Source organism: Anoplolepis gracilipes, chromosome 14 (assembly GCF_047496725.1).
Source record: "Anoplolepis gracilipes chromosome 14, ASM4749672v1, whole genome shotgun sequence".
In the NCBI taxonomy this organism is placed as follows: domain Eukaryota; kingdom Metazoa; phylum Arthropoda; class Insecta; order Hymenoptera; family Formicidae; genus Anoplolepis; species Anoplolepis gracilipes.
The window spans coordinates 9,035,013-9,052,621 of NC_132983.1; the positions used below are offsets into that span (position 1 = coordinate 9,035,013).

General features: G+C 32.0%; 2 protein-coding genes, 1 long non-coding RNA gene and 1 pseudogene across 3 annotated transcripts; 1 reads left to right on the forward strand and 3 right to left on the reverse strand.

Moving 5' to 3' along the window:
* Window positions 1–2,030: 2,030 nt before the first annotated feature.
* On the reverse strand, window positions 2,031–8,726 carry Pall (F-box protein pallbearer). Its single transcript, XM_072905938.1, has 3 exons — window positions 8,423–8,726; window positions 7,671–7,919; window positions 2,031–5,016 (listed from the first exon to the last, which is right to left on the reverse strand). The coding sequence occupies exons 1-3, from the start codon at window positions 8,585–8,587 to the stop codon at window positions 4,240–4,242; spliced, it is 1,191 nt and encodes a 396-aa protein (XP_072762039.1). The 5' UTR covers window positions 8,588–8,726; the 3' UTR covers window positions 2,031–4,239.
* A 1,087-nt stretch (window positions 8,727–9,813) lies between these two features.
* Window positions 9,814–10,934, forward strand: LOC140673526 (uncharacterized). Its single transcript, XR_012048069.1, has 3 exons — window positions 9,814–9,945; window positions 10,653–10,760; window positions 10,846–10,934. It is a non-coding gene; the product is annotated as an uncharacterized lncRNA (long non-coding RNA).
* An 819-nt stretch (window positions 10,935–11,753) lies between these two features.
* Window positions 11,754–13,630, reverse strand: LOC140673525 (uncharacterized). The gene is made up of 2 exons (XM_072906500.1): window positions 13,274–13,630; window positions 11,754–13,086 (listed from the first exon to the last, which is right to left on the reverse strand). The coding sequence occupies exons 1-2, from the start codon at window positions 13,308–13,310 to the stop codon at window positions 11,963–11,965; spliced, it is 1,161 nt and encodes a 386-aa protein (XP_072762601.1). The 5' UTR covers window positions 13,311–13,630; the 3' UTR covers window positions 11,754–11,962.
* A 2,734-nt stretch (window positions 13,631–16,364) lies between these two features.
* On the reverse strand, window positions 16,365–17,390 carry LOC140672917 (histone-lysine N-methyltransferase SETMAR-like; annotated as a pseudogene).
* Between the last annotated feature and the right edge of the window lie 219 nt (window positions 17,391–17,609).

The window sequence follows — 17,609 nt, forward strand, 5'->3', positions numbered from 1 at the left end:
GCATACGTAACACTAAAAATAAAATTAATATTTTGCAATGGTTGAAATGTTACCTATTTGAAATAAAGTAGTATGTATTGATCAAAAAATTTATTTTTTTTTTTACAGAGTATGAAACTCAAATTAAATGAAAAATTAAGAATGTTTAATATTGATATATTATATGTGTAATATATATATATATATATATATATATATATATATATATATATACATACAGCGTGGACCAATAACTATTAGCACCTTAAATATCTTTGAATCTGCAAAAATGAAAATGACCTTGATATCTCCGAAGCGCCACCTGGACAAAAGTTTTTATCGGCATATAATAGCCCCTTTTGTATCGTGCGATTTTAATTCTACAGATTTTCTTCTAGACCTTACAGATTCGAAGATATTTAAGGTGCTAATAGTTATTGGTCCACGTTGTATATATATATATATATACAGGGTGTCCAGTAATAACCGCCTCACCGCTCATATACAGGTAGAGCAGATCAAACTGAGTAGAAAAGTCCTCTACCATTTTTCAATTTTCGAAATAATTATCGAGAAATTAACAAAGATTAACAAATCTGGGCGAGTACAAGCGCGCGGCGAGAAGGCCCATCCTACTGCTACGCGGTTACTAGACGCTCATTGAATGATAGGAGGAGCGGTCTACGACTGGAAATGGATGCGTATGAGTAGCGCGCCTAGTAACCGCATAGCGGTGGGACGGCCTTCTCGCCGCGCGTGCTTTACTCGCGCGGATTCGCCGATCTTTTTTAATTAATTTCTCGATAATTATTACGAAGATCGCAAAATGGTACAGGACTTTTATGTTCAGTTTGACCTGTTCTATCTGCCCTAGAGAGGTGAGGCGATTATTACCGGACACCCTGTATATACACAGGGTGTTTTAATTTAAGTGATATGGTCGATTATCTTGCGAATCGATGATTTTATTGAAAAATGTTTTAGACAAAAGTTGCATGGTTTGAAGGGAAACACACGATGGAAATGTGGACTTGACCTTGAGTGATCTTGTCAAAATCAGGTCAAGATCATTAATGTCTATTTAAATAAAAACCTCTATTTTTATTCTTGTAGCTTATCTCGAGAGCCTTCCAAAACACTATAATAAAATATTTTTTCATTAAATACTTTTCGAGTTATAAGGCTTCAAAGTTGCAATATTTTTACATTAAATACAATCTCGTAAAATATTCATTTTTCGATTACCTTATCCTAATACTTTTATGCACAGAATAATGACAAATCAATTGGCGTAATTAAAACACATAATTATGTTAAAGTAAAAATGTGTAACTGCTAGTTGCAAATTCAGATTTTTTCTTAAAAATAATTATGTGTTTTCTTTGTTAATTAATTTCTCGATAATTATTACGAGGATCGCAAAATGGTACAGGACTTTTATGTTCAGTTTGACCTGTTCTATCTGCCCTAGAGAGGTGAGGCGATTATTACAGACACCCTATATATATATATAAATGATGTAGTATTTATTAAAGGTATATTATATGTATATATATCTATATATACAGGGTGTCCTATTTTAAGTGTTCACCCCAAATATCTCTTTTATTTTTGATTTTAGAGAAAAATGGTTCAGATATGCGTTGTATGGTTTCAAGGGGGCCATAAGATGGTACCATTGATTTGACCTTGAAGAGTCACTTGAAGATCACCTCAATAAAGGTTACCTCAATTTTTTTAAATGAAGCACCCTATATATTATTGCATATTCTTGTAACTTACCTCGAGAGCGCTCCGAAACACTATAATAAAATGTTTTTTCATTAAATAATTTTTAGGTTTTAAAGCTTCAAAGTTGCAGTATTTTGACATAAAATACAAGATATCTCATAAAATATTCATTTTTTTATTATCTTTATTATCTACTCTAATACTTTTATGCACAAAATAACGAGACAAATCAATTGGTGTAAAGAAAACACATAATTATGTTAAAGTAAAAATGTGTAACTGCTAGTTGCAAATTCAGATTTTTACTTTAACATAATTATGCGTTTTAATTATGCCAATTGATTTGTCTCGTGCATAAAAGTATTAGAGTAAGATAATCAAAAAATGAATATTTTACGAGATATCTTACATTTTAGATCAAATTACTGCAACTTTGAAGTCTTATGAAAAATACTTTGTCATAAGTATTTTGGAAAGCTCTCGAGGTAAGCTACAAGAATATGCAATAATATATAGGGTGTCTCATTTAAAAAATTCAAGGTGACCTTTACATGACCTTCCAACAACTATTCAAGGTCAAACCAATGGTACCATTTTATGGCCTCCTCTAAACCGTACAACTTTTGTCTGAAATATTTTTCTCTAAAACGCTTTGTTTCCGAGATAAAAGAGTGGTACGGGTGGTCTGAAACACCCTGTATATACAGGGTGTTTCAAAATGACCATATCACCTCTCGGGTGCAGGTAGAGCGGGTTAAATGGAATAGAAAAGTCCTGTGCCATTTTGTGATTTTCAGAATAATTATTGAGAAATTAATTTACAAAGATCGGCAAATCCGGCGCGAGTATCAGCCCGCTGCAAAAAAGATGGCGAGAAGGACGGCTTACCACAAAAAAGATGACGAGAAAGACGGTCCACCGCTAGGCCGGTCGCTAAATAATAATCGTTAAGGGTCGACAGGATCGACGAGAAAATTCCAGCGTCACTGTCACCAACATTGAGAAATGAATTCTTATTCAATGTATTGGTGTATGTCTGTATACGTACATCATTGCATTTTAAGAGAGACGAAGACGACATTATTGTCTTTCATTGTCTCTCCTTAGCAAGCGGTGCTGCCAACTCAATTTCTTACAATTAGCTGTACTTGCACTTTAGGTACAGATACAATATTCTATTCGGTAATATTTTGCCTCGAAGAAGTTGTATTTCTTTATAAAACTTTTTTTGCTACATTCTTTGTAAAGTTTATTACCCCGCTAAAGAGCCGGATTTTGCATTTTGGCTTTTAAAAAATTTATAATAATTACAATCGGTGCACCTGATCTGTATACTTCATTCACGATCAGTATACCTTATTCATGTCAATTTTATGAAATTTTATTTTAAGCCTTTTTCCAAAAAATCGCTCTTTAGCGGGCTGCGAGAAATCCTCCTGAATAAGAATATCATTGTTAAATATGATTCTTTCTTAATTTATAGCCGAAATATCGTCGAAAAGAATTTGTAGTTCCGAAGTCTCCGCATGAGGTCTCCACCGTGGGTCCTCTCGACCCTTAATCTATTGTTCTTATCAACGCTTCTCGTCTATGCCCCTGGTAACCGCGAGGCAATGGCGCCTATTTACGCCGCGCGCGCTTAGCGACCGTCCTTAGGGCCGTCTTTCTTGCCATCTTTTTTGCAGCGGCCTGATACTCGCGCCGGATTTACCGATCTTTGTAAATTAATTTCTCAATAATTATTCCGAAAATCGCAAAATGGTACACGACTTTTCTATTCCATTTAAGCCGCTCTACCTGCACTCGAGAGGTGATACGGTCATTCTGAGACACCCTGTATATATGTGTATGTATATATATATATATATATACACGCACACGCACACACACATATGTATATATATAATATACCTTTAATAAATACATTTTTTTAGATAATATTGAGCCATCTTTCAGTAGCTTCCTTAATTCTTAATCAATGTAGAATTGGGTCTTTTTTTTTATTAAAGTATTATCAAAGTGAATTTTGATTGTCTTTAACTTTTTAACCAATCCATTGTATTAGTTTAAGAAAATGTACATTTGTATATCATTGCAACATATAATTTATTGTCCTTGCTTTAATTCCTTGATAAATGCATAATAAAATAATATTTTCCTTAATATTAATTAATAACATAACCTTCTCTTGTAATATTTTATATTAGAACTGTATATCGCGTATATAAATCTTACAGTAACACATTATGAATTGGCTGGATACATCAATTTTGTACATTATATTATAATCCTATATAATAAAACAAAAAGCAGTTTAATTGATCAAAGATTCTTTCATTTCTTGCTTAATTTTTTAATCGCTGTTTAAAAATAGCAAATAATTAGATAAAAATTTAAATATTTTAATCATTTAACTTGGATAATATTTTTATCTGTAACTGCTGTATCTGTTATAAAATACTCTATACAAAGAATATAATAATTCTGCAAAAATTTTCGTGCTAAAAATATTAATGTAGAAAAGCCAAATTAGCGTGAGCACGATGGATCGACAAGGTATTTATCTAACGCACTTTTTGCAAGTAATTCTGACATAAATTTTTTGAACTTCATGTCCTGTGCGTCACTTGATGATTTTCTTTCTACTATGAGTTTGCGCTTTTTGGCATGCAATTCATTCGTCTGTTGAAGCGTCTCGGCATCAGCATTGATAATATCAATGTGTGCTTTTCGTTTACGATTTTCTAATGAATCAGAATTCTGAGTTTCTTCTCGCGCCCGACTCAGTTCAGTAGTTAAATCGACCATCTTCTGCTCCCATTCTTCAAGATGCTTTCGCATTTCAGCTAACTGCATGTCTTGATCATGTATCTTTTTTACTTGTTTCTGTAATTTCAAGTTTTGCATCCGTATCTGATAGTCTTGCTTTTGCATTCTGAGCTTCATTCTACCCATTTGATTTCTTGTAGATAAGAAAAATATCTTGTTCCTTTTCATACGAGCGTTAATTTTCTTAAAAGTCTGGTTAAGTTTTTCTGAACAAGTTGAGCTATGATTGTTGCAATGTGGCAGTGCAGAATTATTTCTACTGGGGGAGATCATGACCCCACCAGGTATGTCGTACGAATTCACAGTTCCAATCATAGATGTACAAATATTGTGTTTTAAATCTGGTAAAATCTTTTCATCAAAATGTTCCATAGCCATACTGCTTATATCTCGCAATTCTTGAAGTATCTCATGTGCTCTAGGTGGTGTCTTTGTTTCACGAATTAATCGAAGCACACGAAAAATTTCATCAATTACCTAATGAATAATTGCTAATGAATAATATACTTATTTAATACAATAATAACAATAATATTAAGTATAAACAAGATGCATGCAAAATTTGCAAAATTAAATTACATATATATATATATATAAAAACTCTAAAAACTTATCTTTTTAAAAAAAGTGAAAAAAGCTGCCAAGTATAGACGCTAATTATGAAAAACTGTTTTGTAAAATAGTTATTATTCAAGACATCTTTATAATAATTTTTAGAATGGAGACCTAATTTATATAAGTCGATTCCTCGCAACATTCAGCATAAAAAATTATAAAGGGGGTAGAATATGGCAAAAATTAGATAACTCACGAGATACTTTATATTTAATTTATAACTTTAAACTTATAACTTTTTACACCAAATATTACGAAGACTCTATTTATATAAAAAAGTCACGGTAATTTCATTTAAAAAAACAAAGTTGATTTCAATATGATCTTATAAGCACCAAGGTCTTATATAAACACAAATTAGAATAATTTTATTAAAAGAAAAATAAGATGACCTTGAAATGATTCTTATTCAAGATCAAACTGCTCGAAATCATAAAACTTTTGTGCAAAACATTTTTTGATATTTTTCGAAAATATGTATTTTAAACTAAATAATACTGAAATTTACAAATTGGAGCCCAAACTCAGTTATTATAAGCTCAGTGAGCGCACAAATATGAGCTGGGCCCTCATTAGCCAATTTGTAAATTGTTGTTATTTAACTATAGAAGACCGCCTTAATTTGGTTATTGTCTAAATAATACTGTTTTCTAAAAATTATAAAATTTGGTGTAAAAAGTTATAAGTTAAAAGTTATAAATTAAATATAAAGTATATCTCGTGAATTATCTAATTTTTGCCATATTCTATTCCTTTATAATTTTTTATGCTGAATGTTGCAAGGAATCGACTTATATAAATTAGGTCTCCATTCTAAAAATTATTATAAAGATGCCTTGAAATAATCTCATAACTCTCACTCAAGATCAAACTTTGCACTATCTTATATCCTTCTCAAAAACATAAAATTTTTGTACAAAACATTTTTTGGAAAACTTGGCTTTTGAGAAATATTAATGCATCTTTCAAAATGGGCCATTCTGTATACAGGGTGACCCATTTTAATGTACCACCCCAAAAACTTTTTTATTTTTGATTGTAGAAATAATACTTCAGACAAGATGTTTGGTTCAAATATATATTTAATAACTATTGGGTTAACTAACGAGCAAATTTAACTATATGTTCACAAAAAATAATATTTATTCTTGTTCTAAATTACAACATAAACGTTTCGGCTGTACGCAGCTTTCTTCAGTACATTCCGAACGCAAAAACAAATACAAAATTCATCTAACGAGAACTACAATCAGATCCTTATTTTTAAACCCCGCATCAGTACATATAATGGAGCCTTTTGAGCATCCATGGTTTAAGACGATAAGAGTGCAATTAAGTAGTATCATTAGGATTTTAACATCTCACAGCAACGTTAACGTAATTTTTGATATTTTTATAGAATATACAAATCCACGCATCTAAAAAAAAAGGCATAGATTGTTAGTGGATAAGTGTAAATTCTCGCCTTCAACCGATGAGAGAATAATTGGTCACGAATAACTTATGATGGTGCAAAACATTGTATTTTACGTTGGACTAGCGACGTTCTAACAATTAATCTTATATTTCTGATTTGTACATAACCGAAAAAATTGTTAAAGAACTTTATTACATGTTTACCGACATAGATTTCAATTAAGCTTGTTCATAATTTGCTCGTGGTAAAAACCACCATGGATGCTCAAAAGGCTCCATTATATGTACTGATGCAGGGTCTAAAAATAAGGATTTGATTGTAGTTCTTATTAGATAAATTTTTGTATTTGTTTTTGCGTTCGGAATGTACTGAAGAAGGCTGCGTACAGCCGAAACGTTTATGTTGTAATTTAGAACAAGAATAAATATTATTTTTTGTGAACATATAGTTAAATTTGCTCGTTTGTTGGTTCAATAGTTATTAATTATAATTAGAATACGAGCGGTAACAATTTACGAATTTATTTAAAATATATTATTACAATCTTATCAATATTAGTTATAAACTTATCTGTAACTGTATAATCATGTATCAAATAATTTATTTTTATATATTTGAGCATTTATAAAATATTCTTATGATTATAAAATATATAAAAAAATATAAGACACATATATATATATATATATATATATATATATATATGTAATGTAAAATATACTACTATCATATCTTTCAAAATTTTGTCTATTTTATTATTTTTATTATGCAGCTTATACTTATATCATAAGACACATGCTTATATCAGTATTATATTGATATGTCAAGTTCCTAACCTTTAAATGTGCATCTTCAACACTTAATAACTTTTTTTATTTAACATCAAGTAATAATTTTTTTCAAATCTTTGTTTTGCAACAAAGAGAAATCGATTTAATGTATTCTTATAAAATCTTAGAAATAATTAAACAACTGTTGAGCAAACTAATTTTTGAGTTTAAAATCTTAGAAAATTATTCTAAATTATATACGAGTATTTATCAATCCTAAAATTAATGATAATGATTGTTATGCTTTTTATAAAGTAAAAACTAATTACCTTTCCTGGAATAAAGCAACAAACGTTCAGATCCACATATTTAATGAAAGTCATTGATAACATGGAAATTCTTGTTTCTATCGCTGTTAATATATCACAATGACGTGCAAGAGGATGACTTCTTCGTTCCGATTCTCTCCTTGGTAATTTACTTTTCACTGCACGAAGGCACTGTGCATGATATTTTTCCATCAGATTAAAACCACGATTAAGTAACTTCTTGCAGATCCGATTAAATTGTCTACAAACCTATTTAAAAAAATATTGTCAGATATGTTGACTGATACAAACTATTGCTTTATAGAGAATCCTTTATAGATATTAAATGATAATCTTACGGTTAGTAATGAAAATCAAGATGTTTTAAATTATTATAAGAAATTCTAATCAGTTTGAATATTATTTGAATTTATATAAATTTTTTTCTTGACAGTCTTGATTGGTCATGAAAATTTTTGATCTTGATTATCTTGAAAATAAATTTAATAATAAAAAGAGAAAGTAAAATAGGTATAACACATTAATATTTATTTAAATAAGAATTATTTATTAATTATATAGAAATAAAATCGATTTATCGATATCTATTGACATAAGAGGTCAAAATTATAGCTCGGGACCTTCAAAACCAATTGAAATTTTCAAGACTTCCAAGATTGTATAACGAATAATATCGAAACAGACTTTTGAAATAGAGCAATGATTTGATGGAAAATTCGCAAGAGATTAATTAAATGCCGATTTCTACTTACGATTCTATATTTAGAAATCTCATCGTAAGAAAGGTTAGACAGGATCGCCTCCAAACAAACATCAGGAAGATTTATCAATGTCAACTGCATATTATCATCTAACTGTTGGATGACAGGATTAGACAGATGTTTCAGCTCGTAATTGTCGACCATATCGACTTGCATTCTTTTCAATTATATACGTAAACGCGAAATGTTTATTCCCTTCTTCCTCTTTTTCTCACAATCAGAATAAAATTTACATTGTAAAATTTACATAGAAAGGTGAAACATAATAGCAATTTTTGACCATAGATATATTAAATATAGATAGAGCTTTGTGCGATCTCCATATATATGGGGCTGCGTTCTGATATTCACTGCCAGTAGTCCTAAGGCCGGGTCTACAATAGATGTAGTAAGCCTTAAGCTGTAAAGGCCAGTCTATAATGGCGTAAGCGGTACAGAGTAAGGAGCAAGAAGTAAAGAGTATGAAATGGGATTTACCCATTTCGTTACTCCCGGCTTTTAATTCGTCAGTTGTTACTTCTTACTCCTTACTCTGTATCGCTTACTGCCATTGTAGACTGGCCTTAAGAAATTAACCAATTACAATTGACTTTAGAGAAGAATAATGAATATGATTGGTTCATTTCTTACGACTTAAGGCTTACTACAGCTATTGTAGACCCGGCCTAAAGCCTCGTCTACAATAGCCGTAGAACGTAAGATCGCAAGCAAATTAACCAATGATAGTCAAGCATTTTTGAAAATGCTTGATTGTCATTGGTCAATTTGCTTGCGACCTTATGTTCTACGGCCACTGTAGATGACTCATAAATAATAGAGAAACGCCAACTGCGTCCGTCTTTTTGATCGATACCTAATATGGCGACTACAGCGGCATATTTATATTTTGTCCATAGACTTATTATATATAAACCGCTGATTTGGTAAAAGAGATGTCCCAAAAATAAAAAGAGACAACATGCCTCATCTGTTCTTGGGCGCGTTCGGGGAGACCCTATTAGTGCTAACAGCGCTCGTTCTATCTTTGTTCAACTTTTAATGAGTAACAAAGATAGAAGGACACTGTTCGCAATAATTATTAAAATATTAATTATAAACGCTTAGCAAACAATATTATACATATCTACAAGATGTCCGGTAATAATCGCCCTAACTCTCTAGGGTAGATAGAGCAGGTCAAACTAAACATAAAAATCTTGTATCATTTTGCAATTAGCGCAATAATTATTGAACTATTAATTAAAAACGCTCAGGGTATGCTGAGCGCTATATGCGGTGCGCGCTTATACGCTGAGCGTTTTTAATTAATATTTTAATAATTATTGCGAAAATCGCAAAATGATACAGGACTTTTATATTCACTTTGACCTGCTCTATCTGCCCTAGAGAGTTGGGGCGATTATTACCGGACATCTTGTAGATATGTATAATATCCCAGATAGACAAATCTGTCGAAAACAGATTATGCCAAGTGTCTGCTATTAACTATCGTCAGCAAAAAAGATACAAATTTGGTACAGAAATTGTTATGATCGATTAAATCGCCAAATTGATATAAAAATCAAGCAGATCCTACACTCACAGACTCCGACAGCAGATTGGCGACAGAAACCGAGCAGGATCTGCTAACATTAGTTCACTTCAGATTGTCACCAAAAATCAAAGATCTACGCGCGCGCAATCTGACGACAGATTAACTGCAGAAACCGAACAGAATCTGCTGTTTTAGACCATTCATATAAAATGAGACATTTAAATTATTTAAAAAGTCAACTCATGTTAGCAGATCCTGCTCGGTTTCTGCCGCCAATCTGCTGTCGAAGTCTGTGAGCAGGATCTGCTAGCAAACCATAAGCTTAATGCGGACATAACAGATGTCAATTTGCTAGCAACTTACGTAATTCTGTTGTCAATTTGTTAGCTTATTGCGCTTTTGTTTACTGAGATTGTTCGCTAAGCGTTTTTAATTAATATTTTAATAATTATTGCGAAAATCGCAAAATGGTATAAGACTTTTTTGCTCAGTTTACTGTGCTCTGTCTGCTCACGAGCGTTGTTAAGGGTGTTCCGGGACACCCGGTATATATATATATATATATATATATATATATATATATATATATATGTATATATATGTATATTTGTGTTTTTAGTGATTTTTTTATAATATGATAGAAATATAGGGAATTTGCAAACCTTTAACAATTTTGATATTATTTAGAAATATGGAAGATACTATCCTGGAAATGGACAAAAATTCACAAGAATTAATGGATATTTCAATAAAAGAAACTGCAGTGTCTACAAAAACACAAAATTATTTGAAGAGGTACACTTTGAAATATATTTATATTTACTTTTTTTTAATTTCCTGTAATTTGTTTATATAATAGCATATAAATATTAATTTTCAGAAAAAGTGATTCTTCCAATGACTCCAGTAAGCCAACAAAAAAACGTTCCCACTCGGCATGTAATATAACTAAAATAATGTAATGTACGGAAATGATGCAGAAATATTTCATTAACATTTCAGTTGTAACATTGCGTTTAAAATATTTCTAAAAATTTCTGAAATATTGCACAAGAAATATTGCATATGTAATTATTCAGAAACATTCCTCATACATAAATAAAAGTAACATTTTACATTTATATTGTATGTGCGTTATATTATATATTCTGAACATTCAGAAATATAACGCATAATGCAACATTATATATTTGTATATATTGTGTTATATATTTCTTACTTGCTGACAGATGTTAAAATATAAAATTAAGTTTTTATAATTATTACATTTAAATTTTCTAGAACATGCTGATTAAAATAATGCGTTAATGAAGAATTTTATTGAAAAATAAATAAATTAAATATTCTAATAAAATTATATATGTATATATATATCATAAAAAACAAAATTTTTTATAAAAAATAATCTTTTTAGTAAATAATGATCAAATTAAAATGTAGATAAAATAAAACAATAAAACACAGAGTAGAAATACATGTATATATTTTTTCTGAATGTATATATATATATATATATATATATTTTATTTATTTATTTTATATTTAATAAGTAGATATAAAATTATAAAAGTTATTGTAATTACAAAAAGTTACTAAATCTTATATATCATTAATTGTATGGAGAATGGGAAAAACGACAACGGAATCTTTTTTATTATTGTAAGGTAATTTTAGTAATTTGGCTCTTATAGATGAACAAAGCCACGATAAAATAATCTTATTTCCTTTACATACGTAGATCGAAAAATCAGATGAACTTATAGGATATTTATATAAACTTTTTAATTTAACTAATTCTCTACCGATAACATATTGTATATTATTATGTACAGCAAAATTTAGTACTTCAATAATAGTACCATCATCTAACAAGCAGCAATCACTCGTCTTATCTGTGATACAAATGTAAAAATCATTTTTGTACATTTTTTTATATTGTTTTGAAAAGAATGTATTACGAGGCATAGTACCATTATAATGACGTTGTTTTAATCTAATTAAATTTTCAGGAAATTTTTTTTTATTTGTGATGTTAATTCATACTCTTTCAATCTTCTAGAAATTTGTTGGAGTGGCTTTTCACCTTTCTTCACAAGTTTTATTAACATTGCTATAAAATTTTCGAACCGAAATGTGCTGAATTCGTCTAAGGCCCCATACTTTCTAACATCTGCTGCAATATGTTGCAAATTATGCACATTATGACTAATATACTTGTTACCGTACAATGTTTCAAAGCTTGAAACAAAATGATTTAATAGTTGTTCCGCATAAGATACATTTACATCATTAAAGGAAAGAACTGGTGAAGTTAAAATAGTAATAGCGACATGTAATTCTAGGAAATGATTATATACATCTTTACTTAAACGTTTACGCAAAACTAATGGTCCTAAATATAATAAAAATAAACGAAGTTCCGTTGCTTTCCAATATTTTAAGTATTTCAGAGCTCTTGGTTTTCTACTGAAATCTGATGGTATAAATTTTACTAAATCTGTTAGCGCATCAGAAATTTCACGTATAATGTTGGACAAAAGTCGTACATGTTTTTTTATTAGTCTGCTTAACCAAAGCTGAATTAACTTACGCATCACTCCTAAGCACACAAGGTGCATATAATCTAGCGGGACGTTAGATACCAATTCTAAGTATGGTATGTTTATGAGCTTGGTTTTTTCATTTTGATAATCTAAATTATAATTAAAATTTTCAAACATTTCATCAATTCTAAGTATATCGCAAAATCCTGGAAAACATATTGTGTTTTTAAAATAAATTCCATGCATACAGCATTTTGTGCAGCTATCATAGCCATTGTGGCTTTTAACCATTAAAATATACGCCTTAGCTGGTGCATCACATATAAATCCTTTAATTCGTATTTTATAATTAAAATTATTAAAATCAATACCCTCATTGATTAATAAAATTACTTCATCTATGAATGGTTCTAAAAATTTATTCGAGTCACTCGGTTTTTCTTCTCCATAGTAGATACCGACAACATCAACTTCTTTAAGAATATCATCTGAGCATAATATAGGCCACAGACACTTTTGTGTTGATTTACCAAGAGGTGCACCGTCAATGTTTATAAAGAGATTAATTGTTTTATTATCTAAACATAATTGTAAATATTGCCTTTTATTTAAAATATTTATAATTGCGTTTCTTAAACCACTATGCCAGTATTGTCCTTGACACATTTCTTTAATATCAGTAGATGTAGGAGTGTGGAGAAGTTTTCGTGGATCTTTTGGAAATTTTACATTAGTATGTAAATTTAAAATTCTCAATAAATTAACCTTGGATTCTCATGATGTTGTGAATTGTCTCATCCATGTAGCAATATCTTGTATGAAGTCTTCATCTTATTATTCAATAACTCTGCTTCATCATCATTAAACTCAGTATCTGATTCTTCTGTTTTGTCATCGTCTGAAGTGAAATCAGGATATTCATAACTATAAATACTGCTGTTGCAATCAGAGTCATCATTCTGATTATGTATCTCATGTATATCATCTATAAAATTATAACTATAAACACTGCTGTTGCAATCAGAGTCATCATTCTGATTATGTATCTCATGTATATCATCTGTAAAATTGTAAAATATATATCTTTGTTTAACAATGATTAAATTTATGTAATAATCTCATAATATAAAAGCCATGTACAGGTACAAAAAAAAATTCATAAGAATAAGTGTCCCCTTGCAGGTAACAGGCTCTTTCAATAAGCCGCTTACACGACGTAGCGCAACACGGTGACGCGCTTCACTATACTCACTCGAAATATCATTTTCCTTTGTGATTTCGAAGTCGGGTCTAATATATATCATTTTTAAGACTATAAGGAATATTTTAAGCAAAAAAAAATTCGATTTTTTGAAAGTGTCAAGGTGGTCTATCCCTTAAGCACTTGCAAATTAAGACTCTCGGACCACTCACTATGGAAATTGATTCAGCTAAAGCCTACTGGGTCAAAATCATTCAAAATACACACTTTGCTTATGAAGTTAAGCTTCTGTCTCAAAGTTGTCTTTGCCAAAGTCCAGTTCTCTTAACAATTTGACTCCATTTCTAGACTCTACTGGATTACTAAGAACCGGAGATCGGCTTCGAAATTCACAATTAACTCCTGAGAGCAAACACCTTTTGATATTGCCAATGCATTCAACTTTCACCCAGTTGATCATCGCGGACGCTCATACCAGGACATGTCACGGAGGCACTCAAATCACGTTGACTTTCATCAGAAATTACTACTGGATTGTCGGTGATCAGTTATATTCTACGCTGTGTTATATGCACAAGGTATCGGCAACAAAGGGCGCAGCAACTCATGGGGCAACTTCCATCCGAACGTGTTACTCCAACAACACGACCATTCTTACATACTGGAATTGACTACGCAGGTCCGCTCTTAATAAAAACATGGAGAGGAAAAAACGCACGTATAAGGCATATATCGTCGTTTTCGTTTGCTATTCTACCTCAGCAGAGCACCTTGAATTAGTGAAGGATTATTCTGCCGATGCATTTATCGTCGCTTACAAACGATTTACTGCAAGACGAGGCATCTGCGTCACGTTATCCAGTGACTGTGGGACTAATTTGATAGGCGCTGATGCTGAATTAAAAAGATTGTTCTCTACCGCATCTCAAGAGCAAGAGAGATTAGCATCGCTACTCTCAAATGACAGAACGCAATGGCGATTTAACCCGCCCAGTGCTCCTCATTTCGGAAACAAATGGGAGGCCGCCGTTAAGTCGATAAAATTTCATCTGAAACGAATAGTTGGCTCTCATCTATTAACTTACGAAGAAATGACGACCTTGCTAACTTAGATAGAAGCAGTATTAAACTCGAGGCCACTGTGTCTTCTGTCCGATGATCCAGACGATTTGACTGTTCTAACACCTGGTCATTTTTTCATAGGAACTGCATCCACCGTTCTGCCTGAACCTTCTTTGGAACATGTTAACTGTTCCCGATTATCTCGATGGCAGCTGTTACGTCAGTTGCTAGAAAGCTTTTGGTCATGATGGACCAATCCAACGCCTTCGCTAGAAAAGAGGACAATGGTTCTAGTCATCGACGAGAGGTCTTCCATCGAAATGGCCTCTCGGTCGAATAATTGATACGCATCCTGGAAAAGACGGCCATACACGAGTTGTCACCGTACGCACTCAAACCACAATCCTGAAACGGCCCATTGTGAAACTCTGCCCATTACCAATCCAAAAGTAAGCTCCGGATTCTTCGTTAACCCCCTAGTTAACGAAGGTGGGCGGTAATGTTAAAAGCTCATAAGGAATTTAAAACTCGCGTTCGATATTTGGACGGCCAACAATGCGCACGGCGCTACTGAAAGGGCGCGTCGACGGGCCCAAGGAGAGGGGAGGGCAAAGGCGGAGGCGCTTGCAACGCTTTTGTCCTGGCAGTGAGTGAGTCGCAGTCGCAGTCAGTTAGTTGCATCTTAAAAACGGAGAAAGAGAGTGTGTAATTTCGAGAGCTAAATATCGAAAGGCATCAATAAGCGGTTATATACCGTTCTCGAAAAGGCATCAACAGGCGGTTATATACTGTTCTCAGAACATTCTCGGTCGTTTGAAGAACGACGTAGGCGGCCTTCGTGCCGTTCTCTAAAATCGGGCGGTATCATACTGTACTCAAGGCGACGCCTTGCTCTTTTTAAGGCGGTCTTAAACCGTGCTCACGGTGTACAGGAGATTGTTCTTGATATCTGTTTTCTATCTATCGTATGGATTTGATCCACAAGGCGGTGTAAGGCCGTTCTCAAGGCCTACGGCAGGCCTCATTCGTAAAGTTGACAGTACTATTCTGATTATTGGATCAGAAACAATAAGAGGAAAGTAGTAGTTTTACATCCTAATTTTAACAACAAACTTTATTTTCATGCTTACATTTGATTGAGTCAATTTTCACTTAACCTGAATATTTGGTTCCTTGTAACTCACTGAAGTCATTTAGCATTTTTATTTTCACGTTTCTTATTACATTTTATTTGTTTTAACTGTCATTTTCTTTTCGTTACATCTGTGTGGATCTTTTGATTTGTTTGATATTGAATATATCTTTGATTGTATTGGCAGTTCCTTTATAGTAATTACTTAGTTAAGAGTTAAATATAATTTCAATATTTACTATTTTTTTTTATGGTTAATTAAGTTATAAGGATTCAATTTTACTTTATACTTGTTACCTCATTTAATTTTCTTTATTATTATATTTAATACATATGTTTCTTATATTCTTACATATATATATTATTTTAATATTTTTATGTATTCTATCAGGTCGTCAAGAATGAAATTTGTAGAAAAAAAGGCAAAGTTGGTTGATAACTTACAAATATAAGGAATTATTTTATTCATCAAAGTATGCACCGATATTGTCTATACACTTTTGCCATTTAAACAGCAGGTTGTTCAGGCCGGTGATATAAAACCCTGGCGGACGAGAGTCAATGAATTCCTGGAAAGCCAGTTTTACAGTATTGTCGGAATTAAATTGTTTTCCTATTAAGTTGTCCAAATTGCGGAAGAAGTGATAGTCAGTGGGGACTAGGTCTGGTGAATATGGAGGATGATGAAGAAGTTCCAACTCCAATTCCTGTAGTTTTGCCACAGTTATTTGTGCAGTGTGTGGTCTAGCGTTATCATGCAATAAGATAGGAGTCGATCTGTTGACCAATCTAGGCTGTTTTTCTTTAAGTTTTTGCATCATTTCGTCCAGTTGGTTGCAGTATATTTCTGCTGTGATCGATGAGCCAGGTTTCATGAAATCATAATGAATCACACCTGCGCTAGACCATCAAACACTCACCATCAGCTTCTTTTGAATATTACGCTTTGGAGTGTGTTTTGGTGATTCATCCTTGTCCAACCACTGTGCTGAACGTTTGCGATTGTCATATTGGATCCATTTCTCATCACAAGTGACAATTCGATTAAAAAATGGATCAGACTTGTAACGAGAAAGCAACATCAAGCAAGCTTCCAAACGCTTTTGTTTCTGTTTTTCATTCAGTTCATGTGGAACCCACTTATCCAACTTTTTCACTTTACCGATTTGAGCTAAATGAGTTAATATTGTTTGTTTGCTAACACCAAACTTCAACGATAATTCATAGGCACTCTGAGATGGGTCAGACTCAACGGTGACCTTTAGTTCGTCATTATTGACCTTTGATTCTGGGCGACCGCGTGGCTCATTTGTGAGGTCAAAATTACTTGTACGAAATTTGGCGAACCAATTTGATACTGTCTGCTGCGTAGTAACACTAGAGCCAAATACACTATTAATGTTTCGCGCGGTCTGCGATGCCGTAGTTCCACGTAAGAACTCATACTAGTGCTTCATAATAGTGCGAATTTCCGACCGTTCCAATTTCAACAAAATTAATTTTTAAAAAAAGTTTTTAATAGTTTTTAGAGCTTACAATGATTTCTTTAAACAGGCAAGATGTGTAACTTTCCAACAGAACGGTAAAATATTAAGCCAATGTCAAATAATAAGCTGTTAAAGTTGGCAATATTATTAACTACAAATTTCATCCTTGCCAACCTAATAATTAAGCTGCATACTACTTATATTTTTCAATATTATACT